This window comes from Sciurus carolinensis, chromosome 11 (genome assembly GCF_902686445.1).
Source record: "Sciurus carolinensis chromosome 11, mSciCar1.2, whole genome shotgun sequence".
NCBI classification, from domain to species: domain Eukaryota; kingdom Metazoa; phylum Chordata; class Mammalia; order Rodentia; family Sciuridae; genus Sciurus; species Sciurus carolinensis.
Window position 1 is genome coordinate 116,686,252 of NC_062223.1, and position 26,324 is coordinate 116,712,575.

The 26,324-nt window shown below is 52.5% G+C and overlaps 2 protein-coding genes across 8 annotated transcripts; both read left to right on the forward strand.

The window, feature by feature from the left end:
• Nucleotides 1-1,694: 1,694 nt before the first annotated feature.
• Sidt2 (SID1 transmembrane family member 2) lies at nucleotides 1,695-17,959 on the forward strand. Of its 6 annotated transcripts, XM_047517399.1 has the most exons (28): nucleotides 1,695-2,179; nucleotides 4,237-4,358; nucleotides 4,626-4,790; nucleotides 4,877-4,922; nucleotides 5,307-5,408; nucleotides 5,517-5,600; nucleotides 6,435-6,534; nucleotides 6,837-6,902; nucleotides 7,938-8,031; nucleotides 8,406-8,458; nucleotides 8,803-8,814; nucleotides 9,190-9,261; nucleotides 9,410-9,481; nucleotides 9,665-9,727; nucleotides 10,559-10,677; nucleotides 10,986-11,059; nucleotides 11,142-11,208; nucleotides 11,726-11,799; nucleotides 11,936-12,059; nucleotides 12,381-12,498; nucleotides 12,966-13,102; nucleotides 13,274-13,382; nucleotides 13,691-13,767; nucleotides 13,945-13,991; nucleotides 14,265-14,370; nucleotides 14,966-15,076; nucleotides 16,389-16,502; nucleotides 16,588-17,959. In XM_047517399.1, exons 1-28 carry the CDS (start codon nucleotides 1,997-1,999, stop codon nucleotides 16,648-16,650), a joined length of 2,574 nt encoding a protein of 857 aa, XP_047373355.1. In that variant the 5' UTR covers nucleotides 1,695-1,996; the 3' UTR covers nucleotides 16,651-17,959. The 6 variants fall into 6 exon arrangements, 5 of the variants coding, with proteins under 5 accessions (XP_047373355.1, XP_047373357.1, XP_047373356.1 ...); XM_047517401.1 differs by lacking the exon at nucleotides 9,665-9,727; XM_047517400.1 differs by lacking the exon at nucleotides 8,803-8,814.
• A 2,264-nt stretch (nucleotides 17,960-20,223) lies between these two features.
• Nucleotides 20,224-25,758, forward strand: Tagln (transgelin). Of its 2 annotated transcripts, none has more exons than XM_047516055.1 (5): nucleotides 20,224-20,366; nucleotides 23,948-24,139; nucleotides 24,233-24,410; nucleotides 24,727-24,829; nucleotides 25,180-25,758. In XM_047516055.1, exons 2-5 carry the CDS (start codon nucleotides 23,960-23,962, stop codon nucleotides 25,322-25,324), a joined length of 606 nt encoding a protein of 201 aa, XP_047372011.1. In that variant the 5' UTR covers nucleotides 20,224-20,366; nucleotides 23,948-23,959; the 3' UTR covers nucleotides 25,325-25,758. The 2 variants fall into 2 exon arrangements, with proteins under 2 accessions (XP_047372011.1, XP_047372012.1); XM_047516056.1 differs by having other exon boundaries at nucleotides 20,224-20,362.
• Nucleotides 25,759-26,324: the final 566 nt, after the last annotated feature.

Below are 26,324 nucleotides of genomic sequence, written 5' to 3' on the forward strand. Positions count from 1 at the left end.
TTTATATTATTTATTTATACTTGGTGCTGAGAATCAAACCCAAATGCCTCACAAGTGCTAGGCAAGCACTCTACCATTGAGCTACAACCCTAGCCCCCTTTTTATTTTTTGAGATAGGGTCTTGCTAAGTTGCTGGGGATCTTGTGAAATTGCTGAGGGTGGCTTCAAACTTGAGATACTCCAGCCTTAACCTCCCAAGTTCCTACGATTACAGGTGTGCACCACTGAACCCAGCATATGTTATACATTTTTTAAAAAGTATTTTTAAATATATTTGAAAACTACTCACAATCCAGTGAGTTTTCTATTCTTTGGATACTTCCCTATTCTTTTGGAATTAGAGGGGAATGATATACAATACACATAATTTTTAAAATCATCTGTAATTTAAAGACAATCCTTGCTACTTTTGTACACAATTGTTTCAACATTTTTCTGTGCATGTGACTGTATTTGGTATACTGTATTTGTATACTGTTTATATAGTGACATTCTCTACTTACATGTCCGTTAAGGTGGCAAGCATCATTTTTGATGACTTCATGATAATAGTGCATTTAACCACTCCTTCATTATGGACTTTAAAGTTGCTTCCTTTGAGCATTCTAAATATCACAGTGAAAAACATAGTTGCCTACACATTTGTATCTGTGTGTTATTCCTTAGGATAGGGCCCAGCAATGAAATTACTGGACCAAAGTGTATGTGTCTCTTTAAGCTTCTTGAAACAGTCAAAATATTTTCTAGGAAAGTTTTCACCGACTTACGCTCAAGATCAGCATCTTCCTGAGCTTTATAAAGCCCCTAGAGAGAAGAGAAATAGCCCACAAGCTTGGAAGGCATCCTTACAGCTGTGCGACCCCTGCAGCAGGAGATATGAGTCATGGAATTCCTTCCAAAGTACTGCCTCAGGTTCCCCTCTGCCGCAAGGCGACCGTCCTGTCCTGTTTCCTAATTCTTAGGTTCGTGTTTTTTTTTTTTTTTTTTTTTTTTAAATATTTGAGTTGTAGAAGGACACAATACCTTTATTTTTATGTGGTGCCGAGGATCGAACCCAGGTCCTCACACGTGCCAGGCAAGCGGTCTGCCACTGAGCCACAACCCCAGCCTTTTGAGTTCGTTTTGTAGGAATCAGGGGAGAAAACGGAGCGGGGGTGGCAGAGTTGGTGGTGGTGGAGACTGTTAGTTGTAATGGCCTTGGGGGTTGGGGGTGAGGTCCTATGTTTGCACAAGATTAAAATTTGTCACCAAGAATTCAACACTTGGAGATCCTTCATAGAGACATCCACCCCAACAGAAGTTTCCAGAGAGGGGCAGCATAACTACAGAGAAGGCAGAAGTTGGAGGTGTCTGGCTTTCCTGGCTGCGGCCCCTTTAAGGGCCAATCCGGGACCTGGCCCTTTAAATCTATGTCAGTTTCCCCTGACGTCAGCGAGCGGGCCGGGCGCCCTGCTGTTTACCGCCGCGCGGCGCAGCTCACTTTCCCGAGTTCCGAGCGCCCCGGAGCCGCGTCCGCCCGCCCTTAAAGGGGCCACGTCCCGGAAAACTCGCCGCGGCGCACGGCGTCCGGCTGCTACCACCTATCACGCCCCTCACCTGCCGACACCCCTCCCTTGGCTGCCGCCCCCGCCGCCGGCTTCTCCTCCCCTTTCCCGGCGTCTCTGGACTCCGGGCAACGAGCCGCGCTAGTCCTCACACCCCTGGCCAGGGGCTGTAGGGTCGCGGGGCCGCGCTCAGCCCCTCGCGATCCGGGGTCCCGTCTCGTAGCCCTCCCCCCCCGCCGCCGCCCGCTCCCCGCCGGGGCTCCTGGGAGCGCCTCCGCCGCTCCGGGGAGGGGACGTTTCCTAATCTCAGGCCGGGGTTAAAGTTCTGGTCCTGGTGAGATGCTGGAAGCTGCGGCCGCAGCCGCAACCCGTCCCGGAGGTGTCCTGTCGCCTGTCTCCGCCGCCACCACCCCTGCTACCGCCACCACTGCCACTGCCACCCTGCTGGGGCCATGTTCGCGCTGGGCTTGCCCTTCTTGGTGCTCTTGGTGGCCTCGGTCGAGAGCCATCTGGGGGTTTTGGGGCCCAAGAACGTCTCGCAGAAGGACGCCGAATTTGAGCACACCTACATGGATGAAGTCAACAGCGAGCTGGTCAACATCTACACCTTCAACCATACTGTGACTCGCAACCGGGTGAGGGCTGGGGCTGGGCTGGTGGTGAGTGGGCGAGCAGGCATGGGCTAGGCTAGTCTTCCACTCCCCTGTCCTTTGAAGAGGCCGCATGAACCAGGTACCCGGCTGGGTTTGTTTCCCAGAACCAAACTGGAGCCTTTTGACCAGTCCTTGTGCCACCAATGTTTCTCTGAAGCTCCAGCGGTACATTTTTTGAAGTTGTCTTGTTCCCATCTTCTCTTCCACCTCTTCCCTTTCACCAGCTGTGATCTGAGCACACTGGGCCTGCTCCATATCCTGACCCCCAGTATCTGGCAGTCCTTTGGGGTCTGACTGGAAGGGAAGTCTGCTTGCTACCGGTTTTACCCAGACAACCCCAGCAGATGAGACAGGCCCAGAACTGAAAGGCTCTGCCCAGGCAAGTAGAACTCAGACTCCCTAGGGAGATGAGTGCAGGACTTCCCAGTCCTCTCCCTACTTCAGAGAGCCAGCTGGCCTTTCAAGTTGAGGGTAGTAGAGATAAGATCAATAGCAAGTTGGGTGGCAAGGGAAAGGGAGTTAGTACATCCCCTGTGAAGACTCTGTCTCACCCGGATTTTTCTTTGATTCCTTCCCAGACTTGAGAGTTGAGAATGGGCATAGGTAGGCCTGGAAAGCCTAGACCCTAAGTAGAGCAAACACTGGGAGACTTCTTGCAGTCAGGTTGGGTGGTCTCCTGCCTAGCTCTATTGCTCTCTCTCCATGACTGGATCTGGATTCACTGGGAAGCAGTGGAGTTGAGAATGGAGAATCTGGAACGCTCTTCAGGGCAGACAGGGTTTGGTTTCTGGAAGGCCAGGATCTGCCTTTAGTAACCTGGTTCCCTGAAGTTTGATCTCCTCCTGCTTGGAGTCCTTTTTTCCTTTTGTCTGGTATCTGGGGTCATCCCCAGAGCTGTGATGTCTAGCTGGGTGTGGTGGTGCACTTCTGTGATCCTAGTTACTCAGGAGACTGAAGCAATAGGCTCACAAGTTCAAGGACAGCCTGGGCAACTTAGTAAGACCCTGTCTCAAAATATAAAAAAGGTCTGATGATGTAGTTTAGTGGTAGAGTGCCTCTGGGTGCAATCCCAGTACCCCCAAAACAAAACAAAAACAAAAACAACTGTGATCTACATCTTTAGAAAATACTACCCTACCCAGCAACTTAGGAGGCTGAGACAGGAAGATCATGAGATCAAAGCCAGCCTCAGAAACAGTGAGACCCTGTCTCTAAATAAAAATACAAAATAGGGTTGGGTATGTGCTCCTGTGCTGGGCATGTGGTTGAGTGTCCCTGAGTTCAATGCCTGGTACCCCTCCTCAAAAAAAAAAAAAAAAAAAAAAAAAAATCCTACCCTAAGGCTTGGGCTTCAGTAACCCAAAAGCAGACATTTCCAGAATTTATTTATATTTTTTTCTTTAAACTCCCATTGTTCTCTATATATTCCTATATAGTTAAGGGTGAAGGTATTATTTTATATCAAGGGAAATTGAGACTCAGAGATGCGAAGTGACTTCTCCATGACCCTGTCCTTTGATTAGAGCTAAATATACAACTTAAGTTTTCAACGTCTCCCCACTTCCCCATCATTCCCCTACCCCATCCCCACTGGGCTCTGGCTCCTACATTAGTTGTTGAACCGGAGCTTCCTGCTGGTTTCCTGGCTTACAAGGAAGAAGATTGCAGACACTTCTTGCTTCGTCTTTGTGTGTGTGTGTACGTGTATGCGTACAGGCCTGTGTGTCCCATGCACGTGGATAGGAGTGAGGTATCTTGGAGACTCCTGAAGTCTCCACTGTTTGAAGCCAGGGTGCTGGCCTCTCAGTGCCTGGTCCTGCTGCCCTGCACACACCTGTGGCCAGGAGCCAGCCTCTTCATAAGCCTCTTCTTTCACTCAGCACCGGACCCTCCTGGAGACTGGGTTTATTCTGGCAGAAGGAACATAGATGGCTTCCCAGCCTGACCAGGATGGATGAGAGAGGGTGGGGCTCACAGACCCTGCAGGCCTGTGTTGGTGCCGAGAGGTTTGAGTGAGGGCACTTCTATGTCATCTGCAGACAGAAGGTGTGCGAGTGTCCGTGAACGTCCTGAACAAGCAGAAGGGGGCTCCTTTGCTGTTTGTGGTCCGCCAGAAGGAGGCTGTGGTGTCCTTCCAGGTGCCCCTAATCCTGCGAGGGCTGTGAGTAGGGCCTGGGGATTGGGGAGGGGTTGGCCTGGGCCAGGCCTTGCTTGGAGCCTCACACAGGAGCTCCCCTGTTTATTCTCCCCAGTGCCTGAGCCCAGAGGCTGATCAGTAGCCTGAAGGCCAAGTCAGCCAGCCTGGAGCTTGTCAGCCTAGGGCTCAGGAGGTGTGGGAACCTGATGGGAAGAACTGGGCCTCGCTTCTCTGGAGTGGGAGGCCAGCTGGCACAGTAATCACATCATGATTCTCTGCTTCGGGCCATAGGTATCAGCGCAAATACCTCTATCAGAAGGTGGAACGGACACTGTGTCAGCCCCCAACGAAGAATGAGTCCGAGGTCCAGTTCTTCTACGTGGATGTGTCCACCCTGTCACCAGTCAACACCACGTATCAGCTCCGAGTCAGCCGAATGGATGACTTTGTGCTCAGGTCTGCAGGGTAGAGAGGGGACCATGGGGACTCACTTCATTCCTAAGTCCTGGGAGTAACTATAGGGCATCTTCTCTGCCCTGCAGGACTGGGGAACAGTTTACCTTCAATACCACTGCAGCCCAACCCCAGGTAAAAATCCCTGTTGACCTCCTGTTGAAGGAGAAATGGGAGAGCTTGAACATGAGACCAGGTGGTGTTTCTGGGGCTTGCAAATGTTTGCTTTCTCCATGGAGGGCTTCTCTGGAAGCAGGAACTCCAGCCCGCAGTGATTAGGGACAGATATCTGGCAGTCTGGTTCCCATCTTTCCTACTCTGCCTCTCAGACACTGCCCTGGGAGCCCGGCTGTGGTTGAAGCGGGTGGTGGAGAGCAAGTGTGCTTATGGTCAGGCCCCTCTCCCCGGAGATCCTCCACTGCTGAACCCAAGAAGATTGTGGGGCCTTGCTCATTTTAGGGGGGGCAAAGAGAGCATACTCATGAGGTCAGGCTCTCCCTGTCCTTCCTGTGCCCTCAGTACTTTAAGTATGAGTTCCCCGAGGGAGTGGACTCTGTGATTGTCAAGGTGACCTCCAACAAGGCCTTCCCCTGCTCAGTCATCTCCATCCAGGATGTCCTGGTAAGTTGATTACCCTTTTGCTTTGCACCTGTGGGTAGCAAGGCCACTAAGGAGAGGGGACAGGGCCCAGGTCCCTGTCCATCTACCTTTCCCCACCTTCCTCTGTAGTGCCCTGTCTATGACCTGGACAACAACGTCGCCTTCATTGGCATGTACCAGACTATGACCAAAAAGGCAGCCATCACTGTGCAGGTAGGAAGTGCACATGGTCCTCTGGGGGATGCAGCTGGCAGAGAATCTGCTCCTTGTTCTCTGCCCCATTCCTACCCTATACAGGCTCTCTAGTCCCTGTGACTTTGGGTCCCCTGATATGTGTGAATTGAACTATAATCCCAGTCACCCTTGGGAATAGAAAGAGCAGAATTCCCTTTCTTCTTTGTTGTCTTTATTTCATTTTTATAATGTGAGTGAGGAGAGGAAAGGGGTCCCAGGGCCCTGTTTAATACTAGGTATTATCCTTGGCAAAGGCCAAGACCTGTTCTGGGGTTAGGGAAGAGGAAGCCATGTATCAAACCCACTTAGCTGACAGGTGACATGGCATCTCCACATTTTTTTCTTGACTGATGGCTCAGCCTATAATAGGACAACCTGTGTTAGGCACATACACATTTGTTTACCTGGCCATGGTATAGGTTTGGGGTTGAGGTTCTGGAACCAGAAAATCCTGGCTCTTCCACTTAGTGGCATTATGACTTTTGGCTAACTTCTCTAAGTTTGTCCAACAAGAATAATAATAGTACTTTCCTCAAGGACTTTAAAAAAAATCTTTTTTCGTTGTAGGTGGACGTAATACCTTTATTTTTTTTTTTAATTATTTTTATGTGATGCTGAGGATTGAACCCTGTGCCTCATGTGTGCTAGGCAAGTGCTCTACCACTGAGCTACAACTCCAGCCCCAAGGATCTTTTTGAGGATTAAGTAAAATAATATATTAAAAAGCTTAGCATAATGTCTAGCCCAAAGTAAGTATTCAGAAAAGAGTGGTGGCCATGGTGGAATGATCATCTTCCTCCTCATCATCTGCAGCGCAAAGACTTCCCCAGCAACAGCTTTTATGTGGTAGTAGTGGTGAAGACTGAAGACCAGGCCTGCGGAGGTTCCTTGCCTTTCTACCCCTTTGTAGAAGGTAAATTTTGTGACCTGGGCCTGGCTAGGTATGGGGAGGGTTTGGTGACTTCCTGGGAGTTGAGCCTGCATGGTGGATATGATGACAGATAGGGTTTTTTGGGTTATTTTGCTTTTTCCTTTTATGGTACTGGGGATGGAACCCAGGACCTCATGCATGCTAAATGTGCATGTTACCACTGAGCTATACCTCCAGCCTTCTGAATCGTGAGTTTTTGGCTCTGAACTCTCTGTGACCTGGTCCCAACAATTCTAACCAAGCTCTAGGTAACCATCTTTGCCGCTTTGACATTTTACTTGCAGATGAACCAGTCGATCAAGGGCACCGCCAAAAAACCCTGTCAGTGCTGGTATCTCAAGCAGTCACATGTGAGTGAGGGGAGCCGAGTGGGCTAGAAGAGCTTCTCTGGTTATTCCTCCCAGACCTAGGAGAGAGGGTGCTGTCTGAATGGGAAGGGTGGCAAGGACCCACCCAAGCAGGCGGATGGGTAGGGAGCAGGGAGATCCTGGAGGGGGATCCAGTGTAACATGGGACAGAGTCCATGATGAAAGATGGAATAGCTGAGTTCTAGTTCACTGTCACTTATCAGCAGAGGAATCTGCTTGATCCTCTGCAACAGAAATAATAAAATATGTCCTATTAGACTCAGTTGTGAGGCTTAGCACAAAATTAGTAGCAATGTACTGGGCCCTAGATAACACTCAATAAATATTTGATGAGTGATTAAATGGGGCTCTTTTTTTTTTTTTTTTAAGTATGTTTTTAGTTGTCCATGGACCTTTATTTTATTAATTTATTTTTTATGTGGTGCTGAGAATCAAACCCAGTGCCTCACACATGTTAGGCAAGTGCTCTACCACTGAGCTACCCCAGCCCTCATAAATGGGACTCTATAAATTTGAGAATATAAGATAAAAATAAGGGATTGTGATAAGAGAGGAGAAAAGCTGCCCCTTGAATGACTCAGCAAACATTGATGGAGCCCCTCCTGTGTGCCAGGTGCTGTGCCAGGGCTGTTAGTTCTTAAGGAGCGCCTGTGTAGAGGACAGGAGGCTGCTACTCTGCAGGGTGCCAAGAGCTGTGATGAGCAGAGGACAGGTCACTGTGGGAATGTAGGACAGAGAAGGCCTCCTAAAAGGCACAGTCCCTGGCTGTGGTTTGAAGGTTAGGTCAAGGTGGGGTTTTTGAGAAGTGGAAGAGAAAGTTCTAGCCCAGGAAGTGACATGAGCAGACAGGATCATATCAGAGCTTAGTGCAGTTAGAGGGCTGGGGCATTACATTTGAGGGGTGACGTGGTGGGAAGTTGGGCGGGGCAGAGGAGCCAGATCATGAAGGCCCTTGGACATCATGATGGCAGCGTTGAAAGGTGTGCCACGTTCATCTTCCTGCTTTCCTCCCTGTAGCCGAGGCCTATGTTGGTGGGATGCTCTTCTGTCTGGGCATATTTCTCTCCTTCTACCTATTGACCATCCTCCTGGCCTGTTGGGAGAACTGGAGGTAAGAAAGTGCTGAGCCCTCCTCTGGTCACATGTGAGGGTGGATTGGCCAGGGGGTGTGGGTGAGATAGTGTGGCAGGATCTGATCTGGCTCAGGGTTATCCCCTAACCATCCTCAGAGCAAGTCAAGGCAGGTACTTGTTAGAATCTGTGGTCCATGGGCCTCTTCTCTGGAAACTGACCTGCAAGGGGAACCCCAATCTCCTTTCCAAGTAGGGAGACTCCACATAGCCCCCCAGTCCAGGAGGAACCCCAAGATCTAGGTTGGGTTATAGGAATCAGAATGGGGTAGAGAGGGTAGAAGGAAGGTCAGCTTAGCATGGAGAGATCTTCATCTTACCCAGTCTGGGTGTCCTCTTGATTCTGTCCCTGTAGGCAGAAGAAGAAGACTCTGTTGGTGGCCATAGATCGAGTCTGCCCAGAAAGTGGTACCTCTGAAGGATCTGGGTGGGAGGGCAGGATTTGCTTAGTGTCTGGGGAGGGAAAGTGGTGGGTGGTTCTCTGTGGGGTTAGAGGAAGAAGGGTTGGGGGTTTCTGGATGTTCTAATTGGGAGTGACATTCCACGGATGGAAACAGGACTGTATCTTCTGCTATCCATCCCTAACGTGTGTACCCTGGAAGCTGTTGCGTGCTATGTTCTCTGTGTCTAGCCACACTGTGTCATAGGCAGTGCTGCTTACAGTCTCTGAGATTATTAACCTTCCATTCTCTCCCTTTTTTCCCCTGCCCTCTCTCTCTGTCCTTCCTCCTGCTTGGGACCTTCTCTCTCAGCTTCTCTCCTTGGTAAGCTCCAGGTGTTGTGGGCAGAGGAGCTGCTGTCCAGGGGGAGGGAGGTGAAGCACAAAGGCTGTCTGGGGGGACCTGAGCAGCTGGCTGTCATTTGTCCTTGCTGCTGGTAGCTTAGTACCTGAGTTTTTTGACTTCCTCTCTCTAAGGAGAGCACAGGGTGACATGTGTTTCCATTGAACACCCTAGAGTTCGTAGCATGTGGTAGTGGTAGTGGATGGTAGTGAGGAATTTGCCTGGAGAGGTGCTTATTCTTTGCTCTTAACATGGCCCCTCTATAACTTTCTTCTTTGGATTCTCCCATCTTTCTTTCCCCTGGCCCTAGGCCTCTCTTTACTTCTAGGGTAAGGGAACCTTGACTTCTCATTGCAGGTCACCCTCGGGTCCTGGCTGATTCCTTTCCTGGCAGCTCCCCTTATGAGGGTTACAACTATGGCTCTTTTGGTACGTGTCAAAACCAGAGACTGTACTTGCCCAGTGGTGAAGTGGTAGTTGTCTTCCTGAAGCCTCTGCCCTTACAGCTACTCAGAGCCCCATGGGGATGGGTCCAATGTCCCTTCCCCACATGCCTCACCATTTACATTCCCTGCAGAGAATGGTTCTGGATCTACCGATGGTTTGGTTGACAGTACGGGTACTGGGGACCTCTCTTATGGTTACCAGGGTAAGTGGGACAGGCAGGGGTGTGTGGTGCAGAGCTGCTGTTGGCTGGGTGAAGTGTCATGGTGGGCGGTTGCCTCTTCTGCCAGATGCTGGAACCAGCAGATGCCTGCTGTTCTGCCCCTCTCTTCCTTTATCCTTTCCTCCTTAGCCCCAGTTCCCTGGTAACTTTCCCTTTCCTTTGAAGGGCACGACCAGTTCAAGCGGCGCCTCCCCTCTGGCCAGATGCGGCAGCTGTGCATTGCCATGGGTAGATGTGGGGAGGGGGTGGGGCTGCCCTGCCAATCAGCTCCTGCCAGGGCGGTTGACTGGGGCCTGCTGGCTCCAGGGCCAGAAAGATGCTTGGTGCATGGCTTCCTCATCTAATGCCAGTAATGCCAGCTTGTGTGTCTTCTGAGAGAGACAGGCACTGGCCCCTAATGCCATCAGGCTGGCCCCTTGGCCACCACAGGCCAGATGTTATTCTTTGCTGTCTCCTTTGCCAGCACCCTCTCCTCAGTTTGCTAGGGTCAGGCTTCTGAACATGGGAGTCACATTCTGGCCTGTGGGGGCTTTGGTCAGGCAAGGTCATAGGAGGAAGCTTCAGAAGGCAAGAGACAGATGAGGGTAAAGAAGAGGTGCTCTTTCTGGAGGCAGCCTCTTGCCCTTGCCTGCACCCCAGGATCACTGGGCCTTTAACTCAGCAATGGTCACAGCAGTGTCTTCTCAGAACCCACAGAGCTGGGTACCTTCTAATCAGCATGACTGGATGAGTTCAATCCTGTTGCTTGTGTTGGGGCCTGGGGTCTGCTCAGTGTCCTGCCCGGGAAGCCCTAGCTCAGGGAGGGGAGCCAGGAGGGGAGCAAAGCTGGAGCTGACCCCGTGTGGTGGCCTCTTTGCAGAGCCCCTCTCGCAACCCCCTGACTTAGGAGCACCTGATGTCTCCTGGCACCTGAGCGCACCTCCACCCCGGCTCTGAGCCTCGGCCCACAATTTGCCTCTTCCCCAGAGCCTAGTAATTTTGACAGTTGCCTCAGATGGGTGGGGGCAGATCTTGGGTTTTGTGCCCAACAGGTGACCCCTTTCTTCCTGCCCTTCACAGACCGCTCCTTTGATCCAGTGGGCCCTCGACCCCGACTGGACTCCATGAGCTCTGTGGAGGAGGATGACTATGACACGCTGACCGACATAGACTCTGACAAGAATGTCATTCGCACCAAGGTCTGGCACCATGTGCTTGGCCCTGGTCAGGGGTTTCCTGATAAAGGAACCTTTTATTTGAGGCCCCAGCAATCTGGTACATTAGGAAAGCAGAGGGAGAAAGCTCAGGGGAAACTAACTTGCCCTCCGACCCCTTGACCCTAGCAGACTGGGGACAGACCCTCTTGGTCTACCTGGCTACAGCAGTGGGATGGCCTAGAAGCCTGAGTCTGGGCCTATCTGAGGGAGGCCCCTCTTCACACCTAAGCTAGGTGGCAAGGGCTTCTCCCAGCTGGTGGTAAGTGGGGCTCACTCCTGCTTCTCCTCAGCAATACCTCTATGTGGCTGACCTGGCTCGGAAGGACAAGCGTGTTCTGCGAAAGAAGTACCAGATTTACTTCTGGTGAGCAGGATGAGCCAGTTCCTGGTGGGAGGTGGGGTGCTCCTGAGTCCTGCCCACCTCACTCCTCCTTGCTGCTCCTCAGGAACATCGCTACCATTGCCGTCTTCTATGCCCTTCCTGTGGTGCAGCTGGTGATCACCTACCAGACGGTGAGAGGGCAGGGGCTGACTCACTTGGCCACAGTCCAGGACTCTGCCCCTAAGTGCAGAGCCTCCCAGCTGGACATGGGTCTTAGGTTACATTGCCAAGTTTCCCATCCCAGCTCTGCCTATGAGCTGAGAGACTTTGGAAAAATCAGTTAACCTCCCTGAGCATCAGTTTCTTCTCCTGCAAAATGGGGGCAGCATAAAAGCATTGTTTTGGTAATTTTGAAACAAATATCACAGGACTTTATTAAAGTTGGTTTCCCTTCCCTTTTCTCTACACTGTGAGACGGGAACTTCTGTCATGATCATGCCTTGGGGTTTTTAGCCACATCTAGGGGAGTGGATAGTGACTGCCACTTGTCATCCCTCTTTTGAAAAAGGGCACGTTCCCTGGGTACTACATGTATACACTGTGTGTACACTTACTCTCTTGCCAGTCTGGCCCAGGTGGTATGGCAAGGGCTGTGGGCTGAATCTGGCACATTAGTAGCCACACTCCCTGTCCCCACTCCTGCTGCAGGTGGTGAATGTCACAGGGAATCAGGACATCTGCTACTACAATTTCCTGTGTGCCCACCCACTGGGCAACCTCAGGTGGGGATTGTGCTGGGAGGTCCCCTCTCCAGGGCAGCGGTGAACCAGGGCAGGGGCTTTATGAAATGCCTGCCTGGGCCAGGGAAGAGGCTTGGGTGTGAGGCCCAGGCAATGTGCCTTGTGTCACCCCTTCTAGCGCCTTCAACAACATCCTCAGCAACCTGGGGTACATCCTGCTGGGACTGCTCTTCCTGCTCATCATCCTGCAGCGGGAGATCAACCACAACAGGGCCCTGCTGCGCAATGACCTCTATGCCCTGGTGAGCAAGCTGCCTGCCTGCTGAGACCAGTTCTGGCATATACTCTGAGCCTTGGCTCTAGAGTATCCTTTCCAGCAGGCATGGCCTTGCCCAACTCAACTCTGCCCTGTCCAGACCTGCCCCACTCAGCCCTGTCCTGCCCCATCCTGCTCTGCCCTCTTCTTCCTTGTTCAGTCTAGCCCTGTCCTGCCCTGCCTTGCCCTCTCTGCCCAGCCTGGCACATATACCCACTCAGTGTCCATCCCACTCTGCTCTTCTCAGGGTTCTCTCTTAAGGGTCCCTTCTTCCCTTCCCATTTCACCTTCTCTTCCTCCCCAACAGGAATGTGGGATCCCCAAACACTTCGGTCTGTTCTACGCCATGGGCACTGCTCTGATGATGGAGGGGCTGCTAAGTGCTTGCTATCATGTCTGCCCCAACTACACCAATTTCCAGTTTGGTGAGTGGGGTCGCCCTCTTCTCTGCCTAAACCTAGAGCAGAGACCTGCCTGATCCCTCCACTCCCACAAGTCACCCCAGGCAGCTGTGAAGAACTTGCCAAGGCTGGGGTGAGGACATGAATGCACATGTCTGATGTGTGGAAAATGCAGCTGTTGATCTCTTCCTGCATGAAGGCGTGTGTCATCACTGAGAGAGAACAGGTCATCAGGAAATGGCCCCTGATGACAGGGTGCTCACAGGCTGTCACTCACACTCATTTGTCCTTGTCATCTGGGAGGTCAGACTCTTGGTGATCATCAGTGTGATGGCAAGGACATTAGGGACTGGAACTTTGGTTAAGTACCAAGTCACCCTATGGCCATAAGAAGGCCTTGGGCTCTCTTCTTTTCTAATTGTTGGGCCTGGGAGTTCTCTGCTGAGCCTGGTGGATGTTTCTATAGTTCACTCCCATGTCCCCCAACCTAGATACGTCATTCATGTACATGATTGCTGGGCTCTGCATGCTGAAGCTCTATCAGAAGCGGCACCCGGACATCAACGCCAGTGCCTACAGCGCCTACGCCTGCTTGGCTATTGTCATCTTCTTCTCCGTGTTGGGCGTGGTGAGGACCGTTTACATGTGGGCACACCCCCCTCCACCCTGCAGAAGAAATCTCGTTCCTTCCCTCAGGGGAGTCTTAGCCTGGTTACACAGCCAGCCCTAGCAGGGGGACAGGTATGGGAGCGGGTGCCAGCAGCACCCCTCAGCTGTGCCTCCTGTGGCCTCCTGACAGGTCTTTGGCAAAGGGAACACCGTGTTCTGGATTGTCTTTTCTGTGATTCACATCATCGCCACCTTGCTCCTCAGCACACAGCTCTATTACATGGGCCGCTGGAAGCTGGGTGAGGGCATACCCAGGGCAGAATGGATGAGGGGGTGGCTGGGAAGCCCCCTGGAGTGAGGGATTGGTGGCCTCGGGGACCTGGACCTTCACAGGCCCCCTGGTTCTGTATTTCACTGGAGATCAAGCTCGTCCCCCTGCTTTGCCCTTGGAAAGTGGTACCCTGGAGAGGTACCACTGGTGAGGAGTTAGAAAAGGCCTTGGCTTTCTTGGGCCCTCTGGGCCCCAGCTCCTCTCAGCTGGCATAGGCCAGGAGTCCAGCAAAGAAGGGTGCCCATGCCTTTCAGCTCCGTGCCCTCCTCCTTACAGACTCGGGTATCTTCCGCCGCATCCTCCACGTGCTCTACACGGACTGCATCCGGCAGTGCAGCGGGCCCCTCTATGTGGTACCTGCCCAGCTCCCCAGCCCGCTTCTCCTCCATCTAGTCTCTTCCCTCTAGGGGACAGGGAGGCGTAGTGGGAACCCCAGGGTAGGGGTGGGGACCAGATGACTTGGGCCTTCTGCCACTTCTCTCCCTGTTTCTCTTCCCCCTCTCAGTCCCCGTGTCTCTGCTTCCCCCCAGGACCGCATGGTGCTGCTGGTCATGGGCAACATTATCAACTGGTCGCTGTGAGTGTGGCCATTGGCTGTGGTAGCCTGGCTGGGCAGGCAGCTGGGGATGTGGCCAGCCACTGGCTGCCTTGGGGGCCGTGGACAATTTATAAACATTGGGCACAAGGAACTGGGGCTGAGGAGAGAGGTGTTGGTCCCTGGGCTTTTAGAATCTCCCATGAACTTCTGAACGCAGCCCAACATCATGATCAAGCATGGTGGGGTGGGGGCAAAGGAGAGCCTTCTGCTCTCGGCCCTCCCCTCTTCACTAGCCTCTCATCCCCTTGCTAGGGCTGCCTATGGGCTCATCATGCGCCCCAATGATTTTGCCTCCTATTTGTTGGCCATTGGCATCTGCAACCTGCTGCTTTACTTTGCCTTCTACATTATTATGAAGGTGAGTGGGGAAGGGCTGAGACTCTTCCGTCAGCTACTCTGCTTTTATGGGATAAAGATGGGCATGACCTGCCAGATCCACATTGAAAGGGAGTGAGAATTTTTCTGCCATGAGGTTTGAGTAGCAGGAGGCTACATCCTTTTGTGTGCAACCCCTGGGAGCCACTGTTGGGCAAACCCTGTACTGCTGAGCTGCATCCCAGTCCAGGGCCCCTTCATTGCTGAAGGAGTTAAGGAGGTGCAGCTCATTTTGTCTGTGATGGACTTGGGCCTCTAAGGACCCAGAGCTTCCCAAGGGACCCTCCCAGGCCATCCAGTGTCAGAGGAGAGCCTCCTTGCCAGGAACCTTTGCTGGCACAGGATTCTGGGTATGTGGAGGCCCAGAGAGGGTGAACACCAGGGTGAGGACCCAGGCTGCTCCCATGGGGACTGGTTGAACTCTAGTCACATGAGGTGCTGGGAATCCAGGAAGGCTTCCTAAGGAATGAGTCCTGAGAGCCTGGGAGGCCCAGAAGAGGAGATCCAGAGAAGGCTGGGAAGTGGCTTGGGGGAGTCCTAGCTCTCAGCTTGTTTCTCCTCCCCCACCCCCTCCTCAGCTCCGGAGTGGAGAGAGGATCAAGCTCATCCCCCTGCTCTGCATCATCTGTACCTCTGTGGTCTGGGGCTTTGCACTCTTCTTCTTCTTCCAGGGACTCAGCACCTGGCAGGTGAGGAGTCACTCACAGGCTTGCCATGAGCTGGCAGACAGCCTGTGTCCTACTGTGGGCCAGCACTTCCAAAGCTGCTTTCTCATTTACTCCTCCACAGCCAACCTTCTAGCACAGAGATAGTCCCATTTTACTTATGAGGCAGCCGAATCTCAGAGAGGCCAAGCGACCTCACCAGGGGCACTCAGCCAGTGAGTGGCAGCTGGGGTTTCAAGCTACAGCTGTCATACTCTCTTCCCAACCTCAAAGGGCACCTGCTGTGACAGGCTTTGAATCTGTGGTCAGAACTAGGCCTGACATGATGTCTGCCTGTGAGGTGCTCATAATTTAGTTCAAGAGAGTCACTGATCTCTTGCATTTTTGTTTTTCGTTTTGGTGTTCGGGATGAACCCCAGGCCCTAGCACATGCTAAGCACACACTCTTATCACTGAGTCATACATCCAGCCCCTAGTTTATGTCTTGCTAGTTTACATCATGATATTTGAAATGAAGAGCAAGGGACATAGGCAGTGTTCAGGACAGAAGATGGTGAGGCCTCTGTGAGTTATGAGGTCTGGGAAAACTCTGAAGGAGGCAGGCTTTGCTCTTGGCATAAAGGCTTTGGGTGATGGGGAACCCTGAGCCCTGTGGCCCAGAAAAGCTTGATTTGAGTAATGATACAGAGGTAGAAATGAGTAAGGCAGATTTGGAGGTCAATGAATGTACCATTTGGGGAGCCAAGCAAAAACTGCAAGCTTCTTGAGGGTGGTGGGGCCTGTGACCTCAGCTTAGCAGACAGCCCTGGATAGAGGGTGAATGATTGGTACGTGTTTGTGGGGTAGAGGTTGTAGATAGAGCAGGGAGGACCTTGGGAACCACAGGTTGTGGCTACTGTTGTCCTGGAGCAAGGGTATGACCTGACAATAGGGCTTTGGAGAAAACAGTGAGCCTTCAGGACAGATGTGAGCAGGGGTCAAGTCCAAGGCGGGGTGCTGAGTTAGGAGTCAGCTGTGCTTTCAGACATCTCTGAGTTATGGCATCTTCAAGTAATTATGTCTCCCTGCTTTTAGATTAGGGAAGAAGAATCTGAAGGGAGGAGAATGAGACTAAAAGAAAAGGAAAGAACAGAAGGCAGCAAACTTGGGCAGAAATTTGTAACAAAAGTCCATTTCTTAGATATGGGGGATGAGGACCAGAGACAAGTCAGAACAAGGAGCTTTCCCGACGGGCTGGGAAGTGGGGGTGCCCTGGAGTGATATGGGAGATGGGTCCAGTCCTGGCCTTGCCAGGCAGGGCAGGGTCAGGAGGCCACTCTCCCTGTGCTTCCCCCAGAAAACCCCTGCAGAGTCAAGAGAGCACAACCGAGACTGCATCCTCCTCGACTTTTTTGATGATCATGACATCTGGCACTTCTTGTCCTCCATCGCCATGTTTGGGTCCTTCCTGGTATGCACTGAGCCCAGGTGGGGAGGGTGGAGTAGAGGCAGAGGTTGCCTCTTTCCCTGTGCCTGACCCAATGTCCACCCCTCAGGTGTTGCTGACACTGGATGATGATCTGGATACTGTGCAGCGGGACAAGATCTATGTCTTCTAGCAGGAGCCAGGCCCTTCACTTCACCTCATGGGGCTTTGAGCTCCTCTGTGTCACCTGCCAGGTGCTTCTATAGCTCTGGAAGTGTGAATCCCAGGCCTGCTACCCAGCACTGGGTGGCAGCGGGACAGCAAGCTCTAGCCCAGGCCTGACTTGGGACAGTCAGAGGGTGGCATGGAGCCTTGTAGCTGCCCTCTGCGAGGGAGGAGGCCTGCTCCCTGATACCCCAGACATTGGCCAAATTGCTGCTTTCTTGGTATTGGGACTTTCCTTGGTCCCTGCCATTGGCTCTCCGTTTGTCCCTCTGCAGGAAGGAGAGAAGTCGATGCCCTCCCATTTCATGCCTTCCATTCTGCCCATCCTTCTCCTCCTTAGCCTGGGATCCAAAGCCCTTTCTTCCTCCTATGCTCCTGGACTGGGGCCTGATTCTCTGTCCTGTCCCAGTTCTCTGGGGCTGTTCCTGGCTGCCATCCCTGCCCAGGATAGATATGAGTGTGGGATTGCAGGGGCTGGCTGATTGGTGCCAGGCTTTTGGTGCTAAGGCCTGCAAGGGGCCCAGGGTAGGACCCTCCTCCCTCGACCTGTGCTCAGGCTGACTCTAGCAATGAGGAGGATACAGAGGTTACCTTCTCATCCCATGAGTCCTCAGACTGATGCCAGCACCAGGACTGGAAGGAATAGCAACTCACCCGTCCATCCCTTCCTGTATTTACATGCCCTCAGTCCTGCCAAGCCCCAGCTGGGGCCTTTCAGTGCCATTGACACTGCCCAAGAATGTCCAGAGGCAATGAAGGAACGGTGCAAAGCCCAGCCTTCTCCATGGCCACAGGAGTCCCAGTGCCTACTTCAGAAGAAAGGGATATGCCATTACCCTTTATGTCCCCAGACTCAGCCTCGCTCTAGGACCCAGGGCTGGCTTCCGTCCAGGCTTCAGCCAAGTTCTTTGTTGGTTACACACACACACACACACACACACACATACACCACACACACACACACACACACACACATACACCACACACACACACACACGATATCTTGGAGTTTACATGGAGATGCCCCCAGCTCTGGGCTCACCTTACCTGGTCCATTCCAGATGCCAAGGACAGGGGCCATCAGGTCAGGCCTCTGCCTGGGGGGTGGGAATTGCATTATTCTCCCCAAACTGTTTTATAGCTCTGCTTGGACTGGGGAGAGGAGGTAGGTCTGGGTCTTTTGTTTCAGAGCTCCGTTTTATGTCTCTCCATGCTACGGTTGTGTTTCTGTTTTCTATGAATGAGTGCATTCAATAAAGAAACAACCAGATGCAGTTCCTGGGCCCTTGTTTGCTCTTCTGTCCTGGGTGGAGATGTTGACACTGGTAGTGGTGAGGGGCAGGGTCCTCCATGTCCCATTTCTCCTGGGCCCTTTCTTTTTTCCATGCCATGGCTGCATTATGTTTCTTGATTCCCCCTTGTTTTTCTTCTGCCTTGAACAACAGCATTAAGCTGATAAACATCTGCTGGGGGCCTGCTTTGTACCAGGCACTGTGCTGGGCAGGGACCAGATACTGGAAAAGTCTTTGCCATGTAATCTTACCCTCTAAGATCCCCACTTACCTGGCAAATAGCAATTGCCTCCACCCACCTGGCCCCCACCCACCCAACTGAGACCAGCTTCACTTCTGCCTGAGCATTTCCCAGCGCTGTGGGCTATAGGACCAGGCAGTGCTTTGGATGTGACTTTAGTGGACAGTGGGCATGGAGGCCATGGCAGGGTGGTGGTCAGGGATGGCAAGGTAGTAATGGATGGTGGGCAAGCTCCAAGAAGAGGGGTTTTTGAGACATCCTTAGAAGGACAGGATTTGGGGGCCAAGGAGTTGTGAATTTAGAACACAACCAGAGGTCTGAGGGGTCCATGGATGGAGGGTATGGGCTTTTCTCTTGCTGATCTTCAGCTCCTCTCCCTCTTTTCCCTTCAGGCGCCAGTGAGAGGCACTGTAGCTCTATGCATCACTAGGCTCTGGAGTTGGCAAGGCTGGCTGTGGTGGGCGGAGCTTCTGAGCCAGGCCCTGTCCCTGCCTGCCAGGCCTGGTTGCTCCTCCTGCAGCCTTGCTTGGCTTGGGGTGTTGCCAGGTATGTGTGTACATTGGAGACGGTTACATCCTCCTTACCAGTGTCTTAGGATGATGGGTGCCGCAGCAGCAGCCCAGAGACCCCACCTTTCTCTTGTTTTTTGGGTATCAGGGATTGAACTCAGGGGCACTTGACCACTGAACCATATCCCCAGCCTCTATTTTGTATTTATTTCGAGACAGAGTCTCACTGAGTTGCTTAGTGCCTTGCTTTTGCTGAGGCTGGCTTTGAACTCGAGATCCTCCTGCCTCAGCCTCCTGAGCTGCTGGGATTACAGGTGTGCACAACCACACCTGGCTCCCACTTTTCTTTACCTATCCCTTCTCAAGACTCTGGTAGCAAGTTATCAGAGGATCTCCCTCCTGGGGTGATGGAGTCTAGTCTGTTTTCCAGGGTAGGTAGGGACTGTTCCTAAAGGGAGGGAGGGATGACCCAGCTTCCTGAACTCTCTACCCTAGTGTTAGTGTCTCCAGTCCTGCAGTGCTTTGGAGACCTTTTATCATTGTCCTCCGGATGGGGCCATGGTTGACTACACTGCTGCTGAGCCCTAGAATCCCACTTGTACCTAAAGCATATAAATCAAGATGCACCCCACCAAAAGCTGTCCCCAACCTGAGCAGGATGGTTCCACTGGGAAGAGTGGGTATGCCAGGTGTGATAGTACCAGCCTGCAATTCCAGTTACATGGGAGACGAAATAGGAGGAAGGCAAATTCTAGCCCAGCCTCAGCAACTTAGAACAAGTCTTAAAGTGAAAAGGGCTGGGAATGTTGCTCAGTGGTAGAGCACCCCTGGGTTCAATTCCCAGACTGCAAAAGAATTTAAAAAGTGGGTGTGGCAAGACCCCAGTGTCCATCAGGAATGAACAGGGAGCCTAGTTTCTGCCACTCACCCCTTGTCTTGCGGCCTTGGGGTAGAAGAACTCAGCCTCAGTCATTGAACTGTAAAATGGGGATATTAATTACATCCTCACAATGTGACTCTGAGTGTTAAATGACAGTATTTGAAAAGTGCCTGGCGTGGAGTAGGTCCTCAGTAAGGGGTAGTTCTCATCTCGGAGTAGAATTCTAATTCTTCTAATTCTTCACCCAGGAAGAGAGGGTGACTGATTTTCCCCCTACAAGCCTCAGGGATCCCCAGCTCCCTAGCCCTTTTCCTCTCTGGCAGACTCTCTTGAGCTCCTTCTCCCAAATTCGGGGGCAGGGAGCCGGGAAGTAGGAGCAGCCCTATCGAGAGGCGGGAAGGCCTTCGTGGTCCTGCCCATAAAAGGCTTTTCCCGGCTGACTCCCCGCCGGCAGCACGCCCCGCCCCGGCAGCTCCATCTCCAAAGCACGCAGAGAATGTCTCGGGCAGCTCCCGACAGACTGCTCCAACTTGTTGTCTTTCCCCAAATATGGAGCCTGTGTGGAGTCACTGGGGGGCGGGGGGTGGGGACCAGAGCCGGTTTCCTTGGCAGGGAGGGGGCTGAGGGGGCAAGCCAGGCGGGGAGGCTGACATCACCGCAGTGGCAGCCCTTTAAACCCCTCACCCAGCCCGTGCCCCATCCTGTCTGCCAAGCCCAGACGGAGCCACACACCTTGCTGCCAGCCCTGAGGAAGCCCTGTGAGTGAGTACACTCTCCAGGCCTGGGAGGGAGTGGGGCTGGAGCTCCATGCAGGCGGGTATTTCAGGCAGGACTCTCCAGAAGTCCCCAGCATGGTGGGCTCCCTGGCTGGAGAAGCCCTCCTTCTCAGTCATCTTGGATTCCCAGGCTCCAGACCTGAGCTGTCCACTTGATGGGTGGGTTGGGATCCCTGGAGTCCTGAATCTCAGACTTGGTAGCCCCAATCTCCTTGAAATACTCAGATGACTTGGCTGGTGCAAAGGGATGCATGGTGATAACAATTGGGATGAGAGAGGCTCCGCATTTCTGTGACACTCATACCACAGGGTGTGCGTGCAAACTCAAGGCATTGCCTGATTAGGCCAAGCCTCTGTGTCCTCTCTAGAAGACTGTCCAAGGAGGCGAGGGCCACTTGAGTTTACTAGTTCTGGAGAGCAGTGGCCCACTGGCTGGTCCCAGGGCTTAAGCAGCATAGGAGAACCGCAGGGAGAGCGCCTAAGGCAGTGTGAAGGACCACAGAACTTTTTTTTCTTCCTCTTTTCCTTCCTTCCTTCCCTCCCTCCTTCCCTCCCTCCCTCCCTCCCTCCTTTCTTCCTTCCTTCCCTCCTTCCTTTCTTCCTTCCTGTTTTCCTTCGTTTTGTGGTGCTAGGGATCAACCCAGGCTTCTTGCATGCTAAGCATACCCTCTACCACTGAGCGACACCCCCAGCCACATGGAACTCATGAATTTCAGAACAGGCTGGGGTGGCAGGATGCAGGGAAAAGCTAGAGAGTTTCTCTTTCTGGGTGTCTCCTTCCACAGGTGGAAAGAGTCACCCCCACTGCAGGCAGGGAGGACGGCAGGTTGAGGCGCTTTGGAGGGATAGCTGGTCAGGTTGGGGATCCTTAGCCCTTCCCACAGTGTCTCAGTGATTTGCCTTCAAAAGGTAGCTGTGAGATGGGCCACATTTATGTAGCAGGGTCACTGTTGGTTCCTGGAATTTAGATGAGCCACCCTTAGTACTCTAAGGGATGTGGATGTGCTTGCTCTAATTTGCTGTATTTTGTGGTGATGAGAGCAGGGGTCCCACAGTCCTGGAATGCTTCTTCTGGGCTCCTGCTGGAAGAAGGCGCCTCCTGCCCCTTTCTTCACTGCCCAGGCTGACCTGGGGGAGGGGAGCCCTGACAAGGAGACACAGGGCGGGAGCATCAAAGCTGAGCATCATGCGATTAGTTGTCCTATGCCTCCATCCAGGGTCTTTGTCTAGAAATGCTGCTGGTTGGATTGCCCTGCCACTTTCTCTCCCTCTCCTCTTCCCAATGGTTAGAAGGTGGAACTGGGTTGGTTTCCATCAGAGGACTCTAAAGGATGTCCTGGGACTCTCCACTTTCGGTATCTCCACCAGGAAGGAGGCAGAGAAAAGAGAGGTGCCGGGGGAAGGTGGGGTGGTGAGCATTTCATTGCCCTTCTTTGCTGTGACCAAAATCCAAATATTGTCTCTAGATCAAGGGGCTGCAAAATTGTGTTCTTGTCACCATAAGCCTTGACCTTTTGACTTGTACTGTATTTTCTGAACTCCCTGGGACAGAAAGCTGCAAGTGGGGTGACACACACTCCTTTCATCCCATTCCTCCCTTGCCCAGCATGCGGTGTGGGTGTGGGAAGGCAGATGTGAGGGTGGTGGGGTGGGGATAGAAAGTGATGTGTGCCTGGACACCAAGAGTGCATGTGCCTATCTGGGATGGTGGGACAAAGGCTGAGACAGGTTGAGGGGAGGCCAGGAGGAAGGACTGGCTGAAATCAGTTGGTTGGTCCCAATTGGTTTGTGGCTTTTGACCACCTTTGTGCAGGAATCCTTGGGTGGGACAGACAGTGGGTGGGGGAAGGGAGGGTCTTGGCTATGTGCAGCTGACCAGTGGAGCATTGCCTTGGGTTCCCCTGGATCACCAGTTGGGAGCAGGGTGGTGGGCTGGGAATTCCACTCACACCCAGTGTTCAGAGAACCATCTCCTTGCTCAGGGTGTTCTCCTCTACCTTACAAGTAAGGAAACAGACTCAGATACAAGGCTGGCATTTAGAGGAGGCTCTCATGGTTTTTTTGTTTTGTTTTTTCTCTCGAACTTTCTCATGGGCTCAGGGAATTATTTTGAGAAGAGGGTGGGTGGTGGAGGGGATCACTCACTGTGCTTACTCCCTGGCCAAGGCCTGGCCCTCTTGTGATCACCTCCACGCAGTTGGGAAAGAGTTCATAGATGCTGTGTCATTTTTACCACCCTCTGCATAGATTCCCTTATCCTATTTCACAACTGGAGAACTTCAGCTCAGAAAGGCTGTCTGTCAGAGGGAAAGGAAGGGCAAGACAATGGAGTTGGCCTGGGACCAGAGTGATGTGATGCTGATGTTCACTCTGCTTCCCACGGAGGTGGAGAATGGAGACAGGGTCTCAGCCCTCACACGTGGGAGGTGGGGGAGGGTGCTGACCACCTCCATGCTCACATCATTCTCCCCCTCCCAACTTCTGACTCTGAGTCCATGGGATGGGTCTGGCCTCCTTTGGTACCTCTTTTAGAAGTCTCTGTAGATAAATCCATACTAGGGTGACACCTGTGACCAGGTCCCATTCCCCCTGACCAGTCACACCCATGTTTGCTCAGAAACCCACTCCCCTGCTCCTGCAGCCTTCCCTCTTCTCCATGAGCGGGAGGCCCAGGCCCTGCAGCAGTAGCAGTAGCCCAGGGTGGGGCTTCCCATGCTCTGGCTGGCAGATTCTTGGCTCTGGAATATCCCTCAGGGCCCCTGACTTCTTGGTTCCCCAAGCTACTGCGGTGGCAGGAGCCTGAGGGTGGGGAGAAGTGGATGGGTATATCAGTGCACTCTCATCTGGCTCTCTGGAGGAAATGCAGCTGCTCTGCCAACAATTCTTGGGATTTGGTGGCTTTGCCTGTCTGAGCTTCTTCAACTGTAGGCCACAGACTGAGTGGACCTGGCTGGGAGCTAAAGTTCTGGATTTCCAGCTTCTGTGCTAATAAAATTTGAAGGTAACTTGGTCCTTCAGGCAGAAGCAGTAAACTACTTCATATCTAGCTGGACAAAGACAACTGCTGGCTTTATTTTGGGGGATGATATGGCTTCTGGAAGGCCCTTCCAGTGCCTCTAGCCAGTCTTGGCAAGGAGAAGACTCTAGACCAGTGCATGACCCATGGGCCAGGTCCAACCTGTTGTCTGCTTTTGTAAATAAAGTTTTATTGACACACAGTCACGCTAATTTGTTTATGTATTATCTATGGGTATTTTCATGCCACAACAGCAGAGAAGGTATTGCCCACAAAGCCTAAAATATTTCCTGCATGATTCATTACACAAAAAGTTTATAGACCCCTGCTTAGACCTCCAAACATCTGATGTCTTGATTCCTGGGTTCAAGTTCAGAAAGCCCTCTGCACTTTCTGAGGGGATGAGCCTGGCCTAAATGTGTAGTGCTGTGGTAAATGTCTACAATGACTGGGAACCCTATGCAGAACTAGATCTTCCTGGCACAAGCGAAAGCAGAGCAGTTTCTCCTGGTCCTGTGACACTTTACCTTCTCTGCCCTGCCCTGGTGTAGCTCTGTTACAACATGGCCAACAAGGGTCCTTCCTATGGCATGAGCCGTGAAGTGCAATCCAAAATCGAGAAGAAGTATGACGAGGAGCTGGAGGAACGGCTGGTGGAGTGGATCATAGTGCAGTGTGGCCCTGATGTGGGTCGTCCAGATCGTGGCCGCCTGGGTTTCCAGGTCTGGCTGAAGAACGGTGTGGTAAGTGATGCCCTGGGAAGGGGGCTGGGGTTATGCCATCCTGAGATTCAGACCCTCTGAGCTGAGTACCAAGCTGTGTCCTATGCCTGGCAGATTCTGAGCAAGTTGGTGAACAGCCTGTATCCTGATGGCTCCAAGCCAGTTAAGGTCCCAGAGAATCCACCCTCCATGGTGTTCAAGCAGATGGAGCAGGTGGCTCAGTTCCTGAAGGCAGCTGAGGACTATGGGGTCACCAAGACTGACATGTTCCAGACTGTTGATCTCTTTGAAGGTATAGAGGAAAAAGGGACTGGGACCAGTGGGGAGGGAGGCAGGTGGGCAGGTGAAAAGAATTCTGAGACAGGGAGAGGGAATGATCAAAATATGCCACATCCAGGGTCTAATAATCTGTGCCTAGCAGTAACAGGAATTGCCAAGAGCATGCCACACCACACTGACAAGGACTTACTGAAGGATCTACTAAAGCCTCCTTTGGTTTGGGGACAATGCTTGTCCCTGGCGTTCTGAGAGAAAAGGACAGGCCCTGGTGTGAAGTCCTGTCTGTATGGTCCTGAAATTTGTTCACTGGGTGCTCTTTTTTCTCATAGGCAAAGACCTGGCAGCAGTGCAGAGGACTCTGATGGCTCTGGGCAGCTTGGCAGTGACGAAGAATGATGGGCACTACCGTGGAGATCCCAACTGGTTTATGAAGTATGTGGCCACCAGGGATCCTTACTCTCAGCCTGATCTCTTCATGGGATGGGGGTGGCTTGGGCTAGCCAGCTTGTGGGAATGATCAGGGGAAGCAGAGCTCCAGGAAGGTACCAAGTGAGGGTCTAGGAAGTGGGGAATGATCCTTTATGCTTCTTGACTCCTTCCTTTCTTCCCACCTGCTCTCCTGTGCTCAAGAAGGTTCCTCAGCCTATGGGTTAGCTAGATGAGGGAAAAAGGAGTAAAATTGGAAGGGAATGGAATTTGTTGAGGAAGCAACAGAGGGTCTAGAAAACAGGAAGAAAATACCAAGTTCTGGCAAGTCTTTATCCTGGTTCCTCCTCTTCTAGGAAAGCCCAGGAGCATAAGAGGGAATTCACAGAGAGCCAGCTGCAGGAAGGAAAACATGTCATTGGCCTTCAGATGGGCAGCAACAGAGGGGCCTCCCAGGCCGGCATGACGGGCTACGGAAGACCTCGGCAGATCATCAGCTAGAGGGGGGAGGGCCACCCTGAGCCCTGCTTGCCCCTGCCCGCTGGCTGCAGCCATCCCGCTTAGCCTGCCTCACCCGCGGCTGTGTGCTTCTTAGCCCTGTCCAAGTGTTAAGGCTGTCACTGGGCAAAGGAGACTGCGCAGCAGCAGCTCTTTGTACCCCCCTCCCCCAGCCTCAGCCCTACTTCTTACCCCAAAGCGCCACTGCCCCACCCCTCCTCCCAGCTGCACCCCCACCTCTACTGTCTCCCCATCCTAGGCCGAGCAGGGGGACATGGGCTGGGATAGTGTGGGTGTGGGGCAAGCCCACTGTCTTCCTTGGCAGCAAGAGCCCACTGAAAGAGCCCCAGCCCAGCTCTCTCCCATCTTTTCCTGGAATACTTTTGGGGTTGAAATTCAAAAAGGAAAAATATATATATACATCCATCTTTTCTCAGGCCTGACTGGCAGAGTTTGATTTGCCCTAGTCATTTCTGTTGTGGTTCCAGGAAGCCCAAGCAGAAAGCAGGTGGCATCTGGGGTTTGTGCATGTTCCTGGCTGCTGTACTTTGGAGGACTTTTAAGGCCCCAAGGTCCCAGGAGGGTCAGAAGAAGCAGGCCATGGATAGGAGAATGAATCTTGAGGACTAGAGGGGAAGAGGAGCAACCTGACTACTTGCATTAGCTTTGGGGAAGCAGAAGAATAGATGGGGAGTAGCAGAATTGTTTGGAAGGTTTTTATTTTGGAAAAGCTGTGCAGAAAAAAAATCAACAAAATGTTGCTGTGAAAAATGAAATCTTAAGCATTAAAAAAATTCAAATCAACTGATTAGCTCAGAAGAAGGGAAGAGGCCAAGAGTAGGAGCAAAAGACACAGCCTGTCAGGCACAGTGGCCTCTGGGGGATGGGAGGGGAGGCATTTCCCTGAGCACTTTGCAGAGGAAGACAGGGTGGTCATAGGGTTAAATGGCAGAGGCTCCCCAGGCTGTCTCCTAAAAAACTTGTGTCTCACACAAGTCCATAA